Raw genomic sequence first — 13,865 nt, forward strand, 5'->3', positions numbered from 1 at the left:
TGCTAGACCACTAAGGGGTGCAAAAGTGCTAGGTGCAGAGTGCAGCACCAGCAGCATACGGGTCTGTTTTAGAGACCTGCAGCAATTTAGAAGAGTGCAGGGCCTGGCCAATTTGCAAAAAACACAATGGTTTGTGCCTACGTCTTGCACATTATACCCTACCTGCAATTTGTCATTGTTTTACCCTGAAAAAGCAAATTGTACTTTTTGTTTTTGCACTTGTAGTTTATTTTTACTGTTGCCATTATTTTGTTTCTTTTTTAGCTATTTCAGGTGGATCCCTGATGATACTGCATAGTAGAAAACAAACTTATGTTAGATTTTAATGATAATGTTACAGTATGGGGGATAATGCCTAAATATCTGGCATCTTAAAGTACCTGGGGTTTCAGTACCTACTGCATCTCACTGCATGCAATGTTCCTGGGGTTTCAGTATCCACTGCATCTCACTGCATGTAAAGTACCTGGGGTTGAAGTACCTACTGCATCTCACTGCATATAATGTACCCGGGGTTTCAGTACCCACTATATTTTACTGCGTATAATGTACCTGGGGTTTCAGTGCCACTGCATCTGGCTGCATGTAACATGCCTGGGATATCAGTACCAACTCCTTTCCTCTCCATAAAATTAAGCAAAAGTCATTTAATCTAACTTACCTAGGACATCATGCTTCAATGTTCCATCAGTTTATACTTTTTAATACTTGGTGCAGCATTTTCTCAAGGTTAAAAACCCATGCCAACATTCAGTCTGCAGCACACTTTAATATAAAAATTGCAAAGAAAAAAGCTCCCCCTTTTTAGCACAAAAATATTACCCTTCATTAGAATTAAGGGGAATGACTGGGAACACAAATGCAAACACAAATGAACACCTATAATGTGACATCAGTTTGAACCTCACAGAATGCATGTGGGAGCAGTTACATACTGAGCCATTTAGTGTTAGAAAGAGCTTCTAACTGCACTTCTGCACATTTTCTTGGTCCAACTAATCCACTAAATCTTACATTAGCTTTAGGTTAGTCTGTATCTGTGGGCAATTCTTTAGTCTCCCCAAACAAAATAAATCACCCTCCGCCTATGAACGTGAGGTCCCTGTCCTCTCGCTTCCTCAACATGGGGACATCATCAGTAATCACTGAATGGGGAGAACGGGTGATTCCCAGCTTATCCTTGCATTTAGGTGTGTCTGTGTGTCAGGCTGTGAGAAGCCATAAGAAATGATAAAAAGAATAATCAAGATCAGAGTTAGTACATTTATTATAAAAATTATCACTGCTGTTCAATAAAATATATAGTATTTCAGGGAGGGGCATAATTATTGAAATCTCTGGACTCACAAAGATTCATCCTTCAGCACTCAGGAGAGGAAAAACCCCCTGTGGAGGAAACCTCTGGGGAACCATGGCTGGAAGGACTTCCCTCTGGGCATTAAGAGGTTAATGCAGGGACAGGGGAAAAGAGTCAGACGAGAGGGTAATAATATATCGGACACAACATATTTCCCTTTTAAAATGCTCATCGATGCGTGTTTTTATTCTTGTTTTGGTGCAAGACATCTTCCCAGGAAAATGGATGGAACCAGTCTTCTGCAAAAACACACAAAAAAAAGTTTAGTGCAAGTAATAATCATTAGAAGCAACACATTATGGGTTAATCAGCCACAGCTTTTAGGGTCCCAACATCTCTCATTTAACAATTGCTGAAACTACACATCAGTAAGAATTCCGGCAGATTTTTTAATTCCCTGGGAAATTTTTTCAAATATAGAATCTATTCGAAATAAGATTTCTTTAGATTTACTTTAAAGCCCATAGGCCTGTATAGTTCCTCTTCTTTCTTGACTGTTTAAAGGGGACCTGTCATCCTAAGACATAACTCCAAATTATTTTCTATATTGTTAGTTAAGCAAAATAAACTTTACTTAATCTCTATAAATAATATAAATCTTGTTTCCTTCCATCTTGGAATTACTCAATCAAAGCAAGCAGACAGGCACCATTTTGTGGGCACTATTATGAAGGCAAGCTTTGTATCATGCCAAAATCTTGTATGTGCCAGAATGGGGGACCAGATTCCCATGCCCATGCACTGGTTACACAATTAGATAATGAGGAGGGAGGGAAAGTGAGATGTGCAGTTGCATCTAGGTTGTGCTGAATGGAAAGCTAACGTTATTGTCTATGCCTAAGGGCAAGCAATATATGATTGACAGCTGGGAAAGGCATTGTTAAATGCCTTTATAATGGGTTTGGATGTGTTAATATAAAAATGAATTTGGGTTTCATGTTTAATTTGAAAAGGACTTTTATTATACAGCTTTTTATGTCTGGGTGACAGGTCCACTTTAAGGCAGAACCCAGCACAGTGCAAATCTCTGTGTCGGACTGGAGTGTCGGGTACAGAGATTTGCAGCACACCAGGAAACTTTCTTCCCATGCTCCTGTTTAGAATTAATCAAGAAAAAAAGAATTGAAGGGGAAGTTCGACTTATTCTTATTTTGTTAAAAAAGTATTTCTTGTGAAAGACTTTTCAATATAAGATATCTTTACACTTACTTAAAAGCCCATAGGCCTGTATTGTTGCTGTTCTTTTTTCGCCTTTCAAGGCAGAACCCAGCGCGGTGCAAATCTCTGTGTCGGACGGGAATGTCGGGTACAGAGATTTGCAGCACGCTGGGCAGCTCTCTTCCCATGCTTCTGTTTAGAATGAATTAAGAAAACATCAGAATTAAAGGGGAACTTTTTGTGTTATTAAACTATAAATTTGGAACAACATTTTAGTATAAGATTTCTTTACATTTACCTGAAAGCGCATAGGCCTGTATAGTTGCTCTTTTTTCTTTGCCTTTCAAGGCAGAACCAAGCGCGGTGCAAATCTCTGAGTCTGAAATGTCGGGTACAGATATTTGCAGCACGCTCTTTCCATGCTTCTGTTTAGAATTAACCAAGAAAAAAAGAGAATTAAAGGGTAAGTTAAATGTAATCTTATTGTGTTATAAATTCTGAATGACTTTTCAATATAAGATTTGTTTACCCTTACTTGAAAGACCATAGGCCTGTATAGTTCTTGTTCTTTCTTCGCCTTTCAAGGCAAGATTTGGCAAAGCACTGTGCCAGACTGTGCAACACGGGTTATGATGACTGATCCGGGGAGCCATCTGAATTTCACATGAAACATACATGTTGTATTTAAAGGGCACATATTGTGTGAAAACAATATTGTGCCAATGGATTGTATTATTTTAAATATAGAAGGAATGTTCTTTAAAAAGTAATGTTTCAGGCTGGTTTATTAAAATTTTCCCCAAAAACCCCACTAGTCCCGCCCTGTTCCACTTCCTGCTGCCTCCTTTAGAGTTTTTTTTAATTTATCTGATATATCTCTTTTTATTATTAAAGTATTTGAACATTATGAACAAAACAACTTTTTTTAAGCAATTTTTTTCAATTTCACAATAGGCAGGCATATTAAATATATATTATGTACAACCAAATAGACATTTGTTACAGTAGTCCTTTTTATGACATCTGTGCATGACAAATGTTGATAGGTATACATGCCTTCAAACCTATGCACTGGATTATTTGTAACTTTTATTGACATTTTCAAAGTTTCAAACACAATACTTCTTTGGTAATACATTAGTAACAGCAACAACCTAACACTATAAGAAAGTATACTATAGGGAGCTCCAATAAAGGGGGCATTATTACAGATTGGTTACATTAAGGACATCCATTAGTGCAACTTTAATTCACAGAAAACAGAGTTAATCTCTTTACACTGTAATACTAAACTAAAGGTCCTCCAATCGGTACAAAAGAATATATATCGCCACACCACTGGCTTTTGTTGAGCTACAACTCCCAGTGTAATGTGTAGAGTTGCTGGGGGTTCTGGTACAGCGGAAGCTGCAGGTGGGGCTTCCAGATCCTCGGAAAGCAGAATAAATGGGTGTGTTTGTGGTACATCAGACATACAGATAACAGGCTTAACTCCCCTACTGGTTTGGGACATTTCCAATTAGCCTGATTTTACCTCTGTCTGGTAAGTCCTGCCACCTGTATGCTAAAAATGGGATAGCATTCCCTATTAGCCCAGGAAAGTTATGACTGTTGGCCAATCAGGGTGAGTGTATTATGCATCAAAAGAGATGGAGATTCAGAAAAAAACTCTCTCCTCCCCCAAAACTGTGTTGCCTCCATGACAACCACACCTAGTTTTATAAATGTAGTGTCCCACCTTGCAGCTAACAGGAAGAAAAGAGAAGGAGACACAAGATGAAAGAGGGCTGGGAAGTGAGCATAAGGGAGGAATATCTAGTGGTAGGTTTGCTAATTGGGGGGTTACCAGGGGGAGAAGAGGTAGGACTACACAGAAGGGGGCACAGACAGGAGAAACAAGTGGGCTTTTCGGAGGTGTTTTGGTACTGAATATGTAAATGGAAGAGAGTTAAAGGAGAAGTGGATAGGAGAGCTCCTTAGAGAAGGCATTCATAACAGAAAAAGGCAGAAGGCTTTACCATAAGGGCAGTATATGAAAGGCACAGCAGAGATGCTCTAATAAACTTAAGTTTTCCACCCACCAGAAGTGAGTCTGAATTTGCCCCCCCCCCCACTGTTTTTCCATATCTTTATAGTAATTTTCTCCCAACACCAACAACCCTCTGGACCTGCTGCAATGCTAAAGTTGTAAGCACGGAGCAAGAGAGAGGTGGCAACAGCCCCAGAATCGCTGCTGTAGTAGATAGTATTGAGCACTTAACTATATAAGGTGTGCTGTATTTACTTGTTGCAATTGAAAGAGTGACTCTGTGTTTTGTCTTACCTCAGCTGCTGCCACTAGATGGTGCACCAGTTTTTCAAAATACATCTCCAAGCCAAGCATTTCAGCTCCAAAAGCTACAAATACTATTTCAGTTTTAGAGAATTTAACTGGGATTCTGAATTTGTTAAAATGGTTATTGATTTCTTGCACCATTGTATAATTCCAACATTCCTTGTTTTAGAGTTTGACCTGTTTTCAAAAGCAAGGTCTCTGATTTCCACCCCTAGAGCTGAAATCTATAGAGCAGGATCTAGAGTAGCTTTTCATAACACTGGGGAGCCAGATGTTAGTAGAATCTTGTATTTAGTAATAATCAACATTAAATCATGGTGGCAGGCAAGGTTAAAAAATAATGAGCTAATAAGACATATTTTGATAATATTTTAAGGAAGACTATTATCTTCCTCCATCATGCATCAGGCCCCCATTAGACCTGGTATCACTATGGAAAGTGGGTCAACACAATATATTTTGTCATGTTTTTTTACAAACTATAGTGAACTGCAGCTTACCTAATTACCAAAAACGTATGTCTGCAGACTGCCCACACGGTCAGGCAATCAGGGCTTTTCTACCTCAAACCCAATCGTTTGACTTTTTTAGCAGCTGGAAAATGAAATAAAGGTCTCTCTGGCATTCATTGTTTCAAACATTCAGTCAGTATTACAGTTTCTAATAACTTAATGCTAATGGACAACTGAGCTTGTGGGAAGGGGTAATTAATTGGTAATTCAATACTGCTTATTGTACCTCAGCATTGGTCTTATTTTACAATATTGTTGTCTTGCAGCTACGGAAACTTCATCAGGATGGCAACAAATCATTTAATGAGCAAAAGGTGGGTATGTCAGGAATACATGTAATGTAATAACAAATCAATGGGTATAAAATACTAGGTTTCCTGAATAATTGAGACCCGTGCAAAAATTAAAATGTAATATAAGCTTCACCTCACTGAAATAAAAAAAACTTTATAAATATAATTAATTAAAAATCCTGTACTGTTTCTGAAATAAAGAAGTTAATTCTCACAATCTCCCTTTCAGCAACTTCATTCTCTCTTCATACAGGAATTGGAGTCAGCTTTGATTGACAGTTAGGTCAACACATTTCTTTTGTCCTCCCTTTGCATAGAAATACTTTCTACATTCAGGATTTGTGCCGAAGTCAGTTATTATGTTAGTTTTTGTTTGTGCTGGAGTTAGTTATATGAGCTAGCTCTAATACATCTGCTAGGAAGAGGCACGGGAGTGCCTCCTAAAAAGTTCATTATACCTACTGTACTTTTTATTCTCGAATATCATGTTTTTGTTATTTTTTGCTCTATACAGGGCAAAATATGAAAATTAAACTAAAGCCATATTCTACTTCTATTCTATTCCAAAGAGCAAAGTCAAACAAATCAGCAACCCACTGAAAAGCCTCTGTAAAAGTAAACCCCCAGCTACAACTTATCTTTTTAAATAAAGAGAAACTCATTATACAGCTTGTGGGGATCAGGAAGTAGAATGTGGTTTTAGTTTAATTTTTTAATTTTGCCCTGTTTAAATGCCTTCTGTTCAAGGGCCGTGGCAGACGGGGAGATTAGTCGCCCACAACAAATCTCCCTTGTCGCGGGCGACTAATCTCCCTGATATGCCATCCCACAGCTTAAATGTTAATCGCCAGTGGGATGGCATATGCGGCGCCGCAATTTCCCGAAATCGCTGAAGTTGCCTCTCAAGGCATATGCCGCATATGCCATCCCACCCACGATTACTCTACAGAAGTTCCCGACAATCACTACTGTTATTGTTATACAGTTATGAGAACCTTAAAAACCTAGTTTTTAATTTAACAGGCAACTTGATTTAAATTCTCCAGTCGATGAAATAACAGTCATGTTAGACTTTAGGACTCATTGTCTATTAAAACAATATTGGTTGTTAAGATCAGAGTCTGCTCTTTGTGATGAACAAGGAACCAAACTGATCATAATAGGTTGCTTGAGGCATCAAAAACAGTTGTAGATGCTTATGTGGCTAGACATGGTTACAAAACCAGCAACCCACCCATAGACTGATACTGTACAAACAGGAAAAAAATGCCACCAAATGGCCACCAAAGATATATAATTAACAAGAATTAGCAGCCTTATGCGTTTCATATCTAAGGGACAGTCATAGGCTAAAGAAAAATAGAACATGATACCGTATTTAAATGCAAAAGCACCGATCATGAAGCATTGTTAGACAACCAATCACCTCATGAGATTCAATGGCCAATCAGAGAAAGCTACACAGCTGAATATATTTTAGACCGTGTGGTATGCACAAAAACATATTTAATTGCAAAAAACATGACTGAAACTTGAAATTATTTAACTATTTCAACTATTTATACAAGATCATTCACATATCAAGTGGTATGTTTTTTGTAATTGACCCAGTCAGGGACACATTAAGCTGTGTAACTTTCTCTAAATGCCCATTGCATTCCGTGATTTAACATGGCAGTATTAGGGTATCTGCTCATGAGTAATAAAATGTGGCTTATTATGCTAAAATAGGGTGCACTACTACTTAGCTCTAAAGTTCATTAATTTTCTCTCACCATTGGTGCTTGGTGAAATTTAGGGCTTATATCCCTTGCTATTCACATGCTGATTACATATCTTATATTAGAAAAGGAAAACAATTTATTCTAAAAATACCTTGCCTTTAATGTTTATATTAAATGTGGGAAATCAGCCTTTCTGTATTCATGATCACTGGGGCTCTGTATTATATCAGGAAATAATAATTTTTATTGATTTGTTTTTGGCAGTCTGCTCCAACCTGGAGGTGCAGTCAGGTATATTATGGGTGCCCCAGACTGGAGGATATTTGTGGGACAGAAGAAGACATGCTGTATGATCTGGATTACTTTTTAACTGACATTTCTGACACCCTGTTTACCACGACTCATGGCATGCAGAATGCTTACCAGTCTCCAGACTATGGTATGTCTATATGTATAGGCCACTCTTGCTCAGGTACCCCGGCATTGCATGGGAAATTTGATACATCTTTGTTACATCTTTAAAATAGCAGAATATTATCTTCTTAAAAAAACACATTTTGTTGTAAAATAATAGCTCTACTGAGATGTTCTTCAATACTACAGGATGCCACGTTAGCATTGGTCAGATAGGTAGACCTGTCTGCAGGAGGGGGACATGAGAGATTAGGGCCATTGCATCTGGTGGTTGTTAAGCTCCTCCTGGATGAGAAAATAGTCCCTAAGAAACTGTTGCCACAAACCAAGGGATAAGCTCGCCAGGGCTCATTTATGTCCACACAGTGGGCAACTTGGACGCAATGACTCTCGCATTCTGGGGAAAACAACTCTGGACTGTGGGGAAAAAAACATGGAGATTGCATTCTAAATTGCACTTATATCTCCTATGGATTGGGGTGCAGGATTGGGGTGCAGGGATCTACTTCACTTTATACTATTTCTCTGTTTGGGGGCCTTGGCTTGAAAATTGTTGTATTCTTCCTTGTACCTGTGCTTTTCTTTTAAAAAAAATTGCCATTATTTTGCAGATTATGCTGGAAATTCCGATATGATCCAGCCAGGTTTGTCTACGTTTCAGCCCACTCCAGACGACTTTGTAGATATAACAGGTACATTATTAAGCTTTATCTCAATTTATACCGATCTACTCTTAAAATTAAGGTCTCACCCACTCCAACATTATTCCGTTAAGGCCTCTCCAAGCTACAGTGATCTAAATGTGAATGAAAATAGTGAGTCAAAAATGCAGTACTGTTGGTATCAGTAGTTTGAGAGTATGAATTATTTTTTAAAATAAATTCTTAAAAAAATGTTACAGTGGTGCTATATCTTTTCTCTAATGTTTAACATACTGTATACAGCATATAAAAATGCAAGCAAAAATTGATAATTTTTTTTCTATTACCCATTTCTATAGCCCAGTAGCTTACTTGCATTTAGTTTAGTACCAATCTTTGTGCAAAATATTTCAACCATCACCAGATAAAATGCATTTTTTTGGCTTTATGTGCAACAATAATCAATAATAATAAAAACACGACAATGGAAAGTGTCCCTCCAAACAGGGGTCCTAATTTGTGTTCAGTTGATCTAGGTAACTAAGTACAATGGCAAAGTACAAAATACAGTCCAACTATTTACAGCGCCTTTGCACCAAATGCCCTGTATTCTAAGGGTTAGATGCAGAAGAAATATATGTATGTATGTATATCTTTATTTCTAAAGCGCTACTTATGTACGCAGTGCTGTACAGTAGAATATATTAATACAAACGGGATTATTAAGATAATACTAGATAAATACAAAGTACAACAATAAATACAGATAGATACAAGATAAATACAGTTGCAATAAGTTAAGAGTCAAATACACAAGAGGATGGAGGTCCCTGCCCTGTAGAGCTTACAATCTATATGGGAGGGTAACTTACAGACACAAATAGGCAATATATTATAAATATATTATAAATCTGAGGTGGGTCTGCTATAGACTACAGTAGTGCTGGGAAGTTATACTGAACAGAAGGTCAACTAGTTTCATTATCTTACATGACTTAATTCTATATTGGTTTTGGAGCCATCTTTCATTTTGTAAGTAGCTGCGTTATCCATCCATGTCCTGCTAGTACCATAACTCAAACCATCGCTTTATTTTATTTTTTTTTGCCTTTCTGACAATGTCAATTTGTGCAGATAAATATTTTTAGCTTCTGGATGTTTATAAAAAATTTTTGTTACTTTCGACAAACCACAGAAGTCACAGAAAAGGAAGAAGCACAAGAGCTCATTACTAGGAAAGAGAGGAAACAACTGACTTTTCTTCTTAGCCAGACTAAGGAAAGTCTCATTCACATTAGACTGATGCAATCTGGCCCAACCTTGCATCGTCTCCGTGTATATATTGCTATTTCCGATCACAGGACTTACAGCTGTGTTTCTAGAGAACACAGATAAGAATTTATTGTTGATTTTTTTTTTCAGAAGAAACAGAAATTGGAAGCTTGGTACCATTTTACTTGATCATCAAATAGAAGCTAATTTCTGATTAAAATTAAAAATATATACTATATAGGGTGTATATAAATATATATATATATTTGTGTGTGTGCGCTAATGCTTAGTTCATATTCATGCTATGACGGCACTGACTGTGAAACAGCCTGCCTGCATTCAGAGGTGAGGCTGCAATAAAAAATTAGAACCCTGTCACCAAAAATATAGATTGCCAAGTGCTGCTTAATAATTATTCCCCCCATCTGCAGTTCTATTTTTTTTTTTTTTTTTAAATAAGGAAAGGTAAAATCACTGGGAGCTGCCAAAATGTTAGGCATCCCCAGGGATTGTAATTGCTTACCTTATACCCTGGGCTGGACACTGCACCAGCACGGGTTAGCTCTGAACAAATGATCCTTTGCCGTCACTCTTCTATCTTCGGAATCCCGGGGCTTGCGCAGGCGCAGTAGAGTGAAAAAGCTGGCTTTTTTGTTAAAGTTTGGCTTTTCACTATACTGTGCAAGCGGCAAGAAGAAGGAAGAGGATCGCTTTCTCGCAGCTACCCTGGGCTGGTGCGGATTTCTCCTAACAGGAGCACCAGCGCGGGTTATAAGGTAAGCGATAACAATCAATGGGGGGTGGTATCAAAATGCCTACTGTCCCATGGCATTGCTAAAGAAATGCAGAGACTATTCATCTGGCCACACACATTGTATGATACAAAATTCAAGTGTGTCTAGAGCGGCTCTCTATTAGTTAATGGATTTAGGTCAGTTTGGGGATTGGACATGCTGGAGAATGTTATATTCGGAGGCTACATATCTGTCAGTGTATGGTGCACTGGCAGACGAGTAAGTGAAAAGGAGCTGAAGCATCTCTTCACTTTCTGCTCTTTTGGTTGTTTAGGGCTGGCTGACTGAACAATCAGAAACCGTGTATGGACTATTGTACATTACCTACCTGTTCGGCCCCCAGGCACATGGTTAGATAGGGTATACTGTTAGCCGGAGTATAGCTACCTTTAAGGTGGCCTTGAAAGTATGTACATGTTATACCATGGTAAATGTGACAGGGACCCTAGACTGTAGGCTTCACTGGAACTGGAGCTAAGATGGATGTATATATGTATATTTTGTCTGACTACCCTATTGGTGCCCCTCTTTTAGGCTTAAAAAATCCAAGAATTCGTAGTTTCATGTGTGATACTCCAAATGACTGTGTTTGTCTAAAATCTCACACATAAAGGGCCTCATGCTATGAAACATGTTGTGTGACCAGTAAAGGTGAAACTGCAGCTAGATCCTGCTTTAAACCAGTCCTTTCAAATAATTCTTTGGTTTTTGGATATTACACACTTGAGCAGGAATGTGCATGTAAGGACATGGGCTTTAAAGTGTGTTACCTATAACCCTTGCCCAAATGTATTAATTCTGGATTGCCTGTTCTCCACTATTGGACTTGGTCTGTTATACCTGTCTTCCAATACTTGCTTCCTCCTAGTCAATACTACTTGGTTCTGATGGTATTATTTGTACTGTAATTGGGCTATGGGTAACACCAAAATATAAATGACCTATCATTATTTTGTCTTTTTGAGCTCCTTATACAGATAAGTGACATTTAAATGTTCTTTCAATTATTATGTATTTTCCTTATGCAGCCTGTAGAGCCAGCACAACATGCAAGTAACATAGCTGTACTGTGGTCACCACATCTGTGTATACTTTATAATCTAAATGTGATTAAAATTGAAATATGGTTGTGAGGGAAAATTCTTGACCACAGCATTGCATAGACCTGAAATTTTGTACACAAATATTTGACAACCTGTGACCCACATGCACCTCTTGGTCCATCTCTTTGATATCGGTTACACATAACCCCAGTATGTACCCAGATACAAAGCTCTTATTCTCTGAACTTGCTGCATAATTTTAAATTATTTAAGTTTTTGTTTTGCAGTTTTACTACTCTCAGTTACCCTAGCAAATAGGCAGTGGTGGCAAGAATAAAAAAAACTGAGTAGGAGAGAGCCTTACTGAAAGATATCCAAATATACCCAAGTTGCAATGAAAATAAAGTCCTACACTGCATTCACGTTTTTACTGTTGTGTGTAGGTGTCTCCAGTTTTAGAATTGAAAAGTGAGGGGTTTATATATTACGATAAAAAAAACAAATTAATTCATACTTTAGATGTCCTATAATGGGAAGTCCTACCTATATGTACTGTATTATAGGCCAGTATGAAGCTGCTTTAAAATCATAGGACTGCTGCTAATCTGCTCAATATTGTGTACCAATGACATGCATACAGAGCAGTAGTGCACATATTTATGTCCTGTGGGTACACAAGCATTGGGTTGTCAATCTATAATATGGTTATAGTAATATCATGGCATCCCATGTACTCCTGGTCAAAACAATATTTGTCAAGAATCGTATGGAGAATTGTTAGGCAGGGTGAAACCTGAAGAAAGTGTGACCTGCCAGGATATTAACTTGACAGGAAATGACCTAAGCAATAACCTTTACCCCACGCCCCATCTGCCATTGTACTTTCTATTCTGAAATGAAGGATAGCTCCCCTGCAGCAACAAACATTCAGGTAACACAACTCTAGAGCTAGAAGATGATTGCCCTGAAGGCAGAAATATTCCGGTGGGCAGAACAGAATTAGGAAGATCTCAGTGCAATGCCTCTCCAAGGGAAGTTTCATGGCGAGTGAACACCTTAGCTGGTGGCCTATTCAGTAGCCTTGCCTGCTAGCCTATCTTTCCAATAACATTAATTCCAATGATGTTTGAAGAGAATCAAAGAAGAAGGCAACAGTGCAAATATTTCAACCGGACAGGGGTCCAATGGGCCCAGAAACCACTGATAATTAAAATAAGTCTAGGCTTTTAATATGATTAAGCCAATAATAAAATCTAGAATCCCACTCTGAGATTTTTATATCTCACATAAGACAGGATAGTCTCAAATCCAAGCTTTACCAGCTTCCAGTTTACATATGATTTTCTATTGCGATAAGTGATACCTATGTTGCAAACTGTGTGGTAAGGTCCAACTGTTAGGAAAATGCTAAGAAAATATTTAGAATCTCAGCTAGACCTTAGATAAATCAGCCCCTAAGATTTACAAGTCCTCCTTTTCTTTAGTCACCATTTCAGTTCTGATTTTGAAGAACCTGAACACTTGTTTTAGTCCACAGCCATAACAGGATCTATGCTGGTGTGGTACTGTAATAGTGGAAATAGGCATACACCGAGCATTGGGAGATGAACTCTGAGCATATCTGCAGCCTACATCTGAGGTCTGTGCACAGGGCACGAGGCTAGGGACAAATGAGGAACAACCTGCAGCCAGAGGGACTGATTCAAAAGGGAGAGCAGGCAGCACAAAGTGAGAAACGACTAAAAAGGAGGAGGACTGAAAGAGAAACCCAGACTGAGAACAAGAGGATAAAGAGGAAAGGACTGAAACCTAAGGAGATGGCAGAAACTCAGGACTGGCCCCAGCTTGCTCCTGTTAGGGCCACAGGTACACTGTCTGTACTTCCTTATTGCTAAGGAGTTTAAAGAAATTAAAAAAATATATATATTTTTTCATAATGATGGGTTAATGTTATCTCTGGGGTAAATGAGTTTGCTAAAGATGTGTTTAAGGGGATCTACACTCAAGAATGAATTTATAAAAACTTGTCGGAGCATTTTTTCAATTTATATGAATCTTCTTTTTTGAACTTATTTTTTAGAAATGGGCCTTTTTAGAAAGCAGATGAAAGTTTTTTTGGGGAGGTGGTTAGATCCCCTTTAATATTGTTTCCATTTGAACTGGTTTGGTGTCAGCAGAAACCAGCTGTAGATGTATTTGTTTCTCGGTCTCAGTTGGATCCCAGGAGTTGTACTTTTAGGGCACACAGGGAGATTTGTCGTCTGCAGTTAAATCTCAACTAACGCAGGTAACAAATCCGCCCCAAAATGCTTTCTAACTGGA

At 38.2% G+C, this 13,865-nt stretch overlaps 1 protein-coding gene across 3 annotated transcripts in view; it reads left to right on the plus strand.

The window, feature by feature from the left end:
- mlxipl (MLX interacting protein like) overlaps positions 1-13,865 on the plus strand; it is a 65,887-nt gene that overhangs the window by 29,098 nt on the left and 22,924 nt on the right. For all 3 annotated transcript variants that reach the window (XM_004911762.4, XM_004911763.4, XM_031896714.1), the window contains 3 exons: positions 5,629-5,676; positions 7,644-7,818; positions 8,405-8,485. In XM_004911762.4, coding sequence (XP_004911819.2) covers positions 5,629-5,676; positions 7,644-7,818; positions 8,405-8,485 — 304 coding nt within the window. The remainder of the gene's footprint in view (positions 1-5,628; positions 5,677-7,643; positions 7,819-8,404; positions 8,486-13,865) is intronic.

The sequence above is a fragment of the Xenopus tropicalis genome, chromosome 2, assembly GCF_000004195.4.
Source record: "Xenopus tropicalis strain Nigerian chromosome 2, UCB_Xtro_10.0, whole genome shotgun sequence".
Taxonomy (NCBI): domain Eukaryota; kingdom Metazoa; phylum Chordata; class Amphibia; order Anura; family Pipidae; genus Xenopus; species Xenopus tropicalis.